This window comes from Phalacrocorax carbo, chromosome 4 (genome assembly GCF_963921805.1).
Source record: "Phalacrocorax carbo chromosome 4, bPhaCar2.1, whole genome shotgun sequence".
NCBI lineage: Eukaryota > Metazoa > Chordata > Aves > Suliformes > Phalacrocoracidae > Phalacrocorax > Phalacrocorax carbo.
Window position 1 is genome coordinate 44,983,703 of NC_087516.1, and position 2,603 is coordinate 44,986,305.

The window sequence follows — 2,603 nt, forward strand, 5'->3', positions numbered from 1 at the left end:
GAAAAGGAAAAGAAAAAATCCTGCTGTCTTTCCATTTTCTTTTTCTCTCCACTCTTACCCACTTAGGTGGTGAAGGCTTACTCTGATCAGAAGCATGTTGTAAGTTCAGGGGAGTCATCACTGTAAGAACAAAGCATAACTATAGTAAAGTGCAGGCCTGGCTGAAAATGACATGAAATGACAAGCCAGAGTAAAAATTGGCTAAGGAAATCAGAGATAGGTTGTACTGAGTAAACACAGTGAGATGGAAACAATCTAGACAAGAACAACTACCCACAAACCAGTTCCAGAAAATAAGGCAGTCTGGGGAGCAGCAGCAAAGCATCTTGCAAAGATTCTGCAAAGTGTGAGTCAAAGAGCTACAGAAAAATATTTTTTCTAATCACACCCAGAAACAGATGTTTAATTGTCTCAGAAAACAGTCAAAGTTGGCACTGAAACAGTCTCAACAATAGTTATTTAGTAAACAGTATGTATTTTATTATAGTTTTATGACAGTTAACACTGATATGTCTAAGTAGTCTTACAGTTATGACTCATTATATATTCTGCTTAATTCCAAAGTACAGACTGTCAATATTTTGGGTAACGAAAACAGTATTCTGGTTTTGTACACTGGACATGATTTCCTATGTGTAACAGACAGAAGAATATTATAGTATATGTATATATTTCTGCCCAATGCAAGAAATACATGCAGCTGTAGAACTATCCATTCACACGAAATGCTACTGATCACAACCAAGTCAGGCTAACTAAACTAAACTAATTTAGCTTTTACAGCTATACACGTCAGTAGATTTGAAAGCCAAACGTGTTTGTTTTATTTTATCTTGGGGCACATAAAATCATGGTATTTGGCAGCATGGAATAAGGGACATTAAATCGGCTTTTATGCTGTTGTTAAGGAACCCGTAGAGGATGGGATTCAAGCAGCAGGACATCATACCCAATAAATGGCATATGCAATATACTAATTTAAAATGTCTGTTAGAAATGAGAGTGGCATTAAAATCTGTCACAATGTGGAAAAGGTGAAGAGGCATCCAACTGAAACCGAAAACTAGGATTAGCACTGTCAGTCTGCAAAAAACTCTCCTAGATCTTGTCTTAATTCTGATGATGGATCGGGATACTGTAATCATGTCCTGAATCTCTGTATTTTCTTCTGCTTTCATCTCAAAACAGATAGGTATCCCAGGGATGAATTTACTGGAGGAAGAGAGCTGGCTTTTTTCTGTGCCAGAGGTTTCTGGGAGGTCTCTGGAATGAGTATCCTGATGATGCCTTGAAATAGCTGGCATCACACTTGAAGTCTTTTTGCTGTATCTTCTGTGGTGCTTTCTGCCAAAGGCGCGGCTCCACCCAGAATGGCTGGAGGGCTGCACCTGCGTGCTGGTACTCTTAGAGGGGTGAAGAGTTAGGTTTATCATCTCCTTTTCTTCAAACTTATTTTCCTTGTTTGACAGCCTGGAACCTATGCTCCTGCAGACGCTGGTGTGACTAGCAGTTAAACATGCCAGCGGTAATATGTACTGCATGAACAGTAAGGCTATTGTAAAGGCGATTCTGTAGGAATCGGAAGGCCATGACTCAATACACAAGAGCCTGTTCTCCAGTGCCTCTAAATTCAGAGTTTTGCTGAGGTCCACAGTTTTGTGGAAAACTGGCAGAGGGGAGCAAATGGCAAAGCCAAGGGCCCAAATGGTCACTATTAAGAAATAGCCTTGTTTCGCTGTTAAATTGCTAGAAAGGGGATATTTTATCATACGGTACCTGACTGCAGCAATAGATATTAACATCAAAGTTGAAACCAGAACTGATGCGCACTGGAGGAAGGGCATCACATGGCACATGACAGTGCCAAACATCCATTGGTCAAGCAGGACGGATGTCAGTGTGAAAGGTGAACAAAACAGCACGACTAAGATGTCAGAAAAGGCCAGGTTACCGATAAGAATGTTTATTATTGTCTTCTGCTTCCGCTTTAGGAGAGCCACCAGTATAAGCAGATTTCCCATAAAGCCGGCCAGACTTATAAGTGTGTACAGCCCAATAAGAAAGTACTGTATGTCGTCAACGCTACTCTTATAGTCTTCCCAGGAAGAGAAATTCTTTGTAGTAGCAGAGGTGTTCTTGGTAGGTGTCCTGTTGTTACGGTCTTTGAATCCTAAATCCATTTTACAGTCCTGCTTAGAACAAGAAAGGCATTAATTAGCATCTGAAGGAAGGATGGTACTGCCGTTAATCAGAATGTAAAGGAACATAAATTTACCTTGTATCACCTTAATAAATTAATAGTGGTGTTATTCTACTGTGAGGCAGATCCTGCATAACTTCAGGTCAACATGAACTAGTTTTGTGGGTTTTATTGTGTGGCGTTCAGGACACCTAGGCCTCCTACCTGGCTGCTCACATGGGATGATGACAATTTAAGGTTCTGCGTTACGAAGCTGGCTTTTAACTATGCTTTGCTGTAGACCATATTGTCAACCTTTCCATGAGGGAGCAGTTAGCTCTACAAAAGCAATCCATTTAGAGTTGGTGAGATTACTCATGTGAATAACAGCTCATTGATATGAGTAAGGAAATTACAAGCACCA

The 2,603-nt window shown here is 40.3% G+C and overlaps 1 protein-coding gene across 1 annotated transcript; it reads right to left on the minus strand.

The window, feature by feature from the left end:
• Positions 1–503: 503 nt before the first annotated feature.
• On the minus strand, positions 504–2,184 carry NPY5R (neuropeptide Y receptor Y5). The gene has a single exon (XM_009507765.2). The coding sequence runs from the start codon at positions 2,178–2,180 to the stop codon at positions 849–851; it is 1,332 nt and encodes a 443-aa protein (XP_009506060.1). The 5' UTR covers positions 2,181–2,184; the 3' UTR covers positions 504–848.
• Between the last annotated feature and the right edge of the window lie 419 nt (positions 2,185–2,603).

What these genes read in the sequence shown, in the direction of transcription:
- NPY5R (XM_009507765.2), bottom strand. Translation starts at nt 2,180, where the DNA reads ATGGATTTAGGATTCAAAGACCGTAACAACAGGACACCTACCAAGAAC.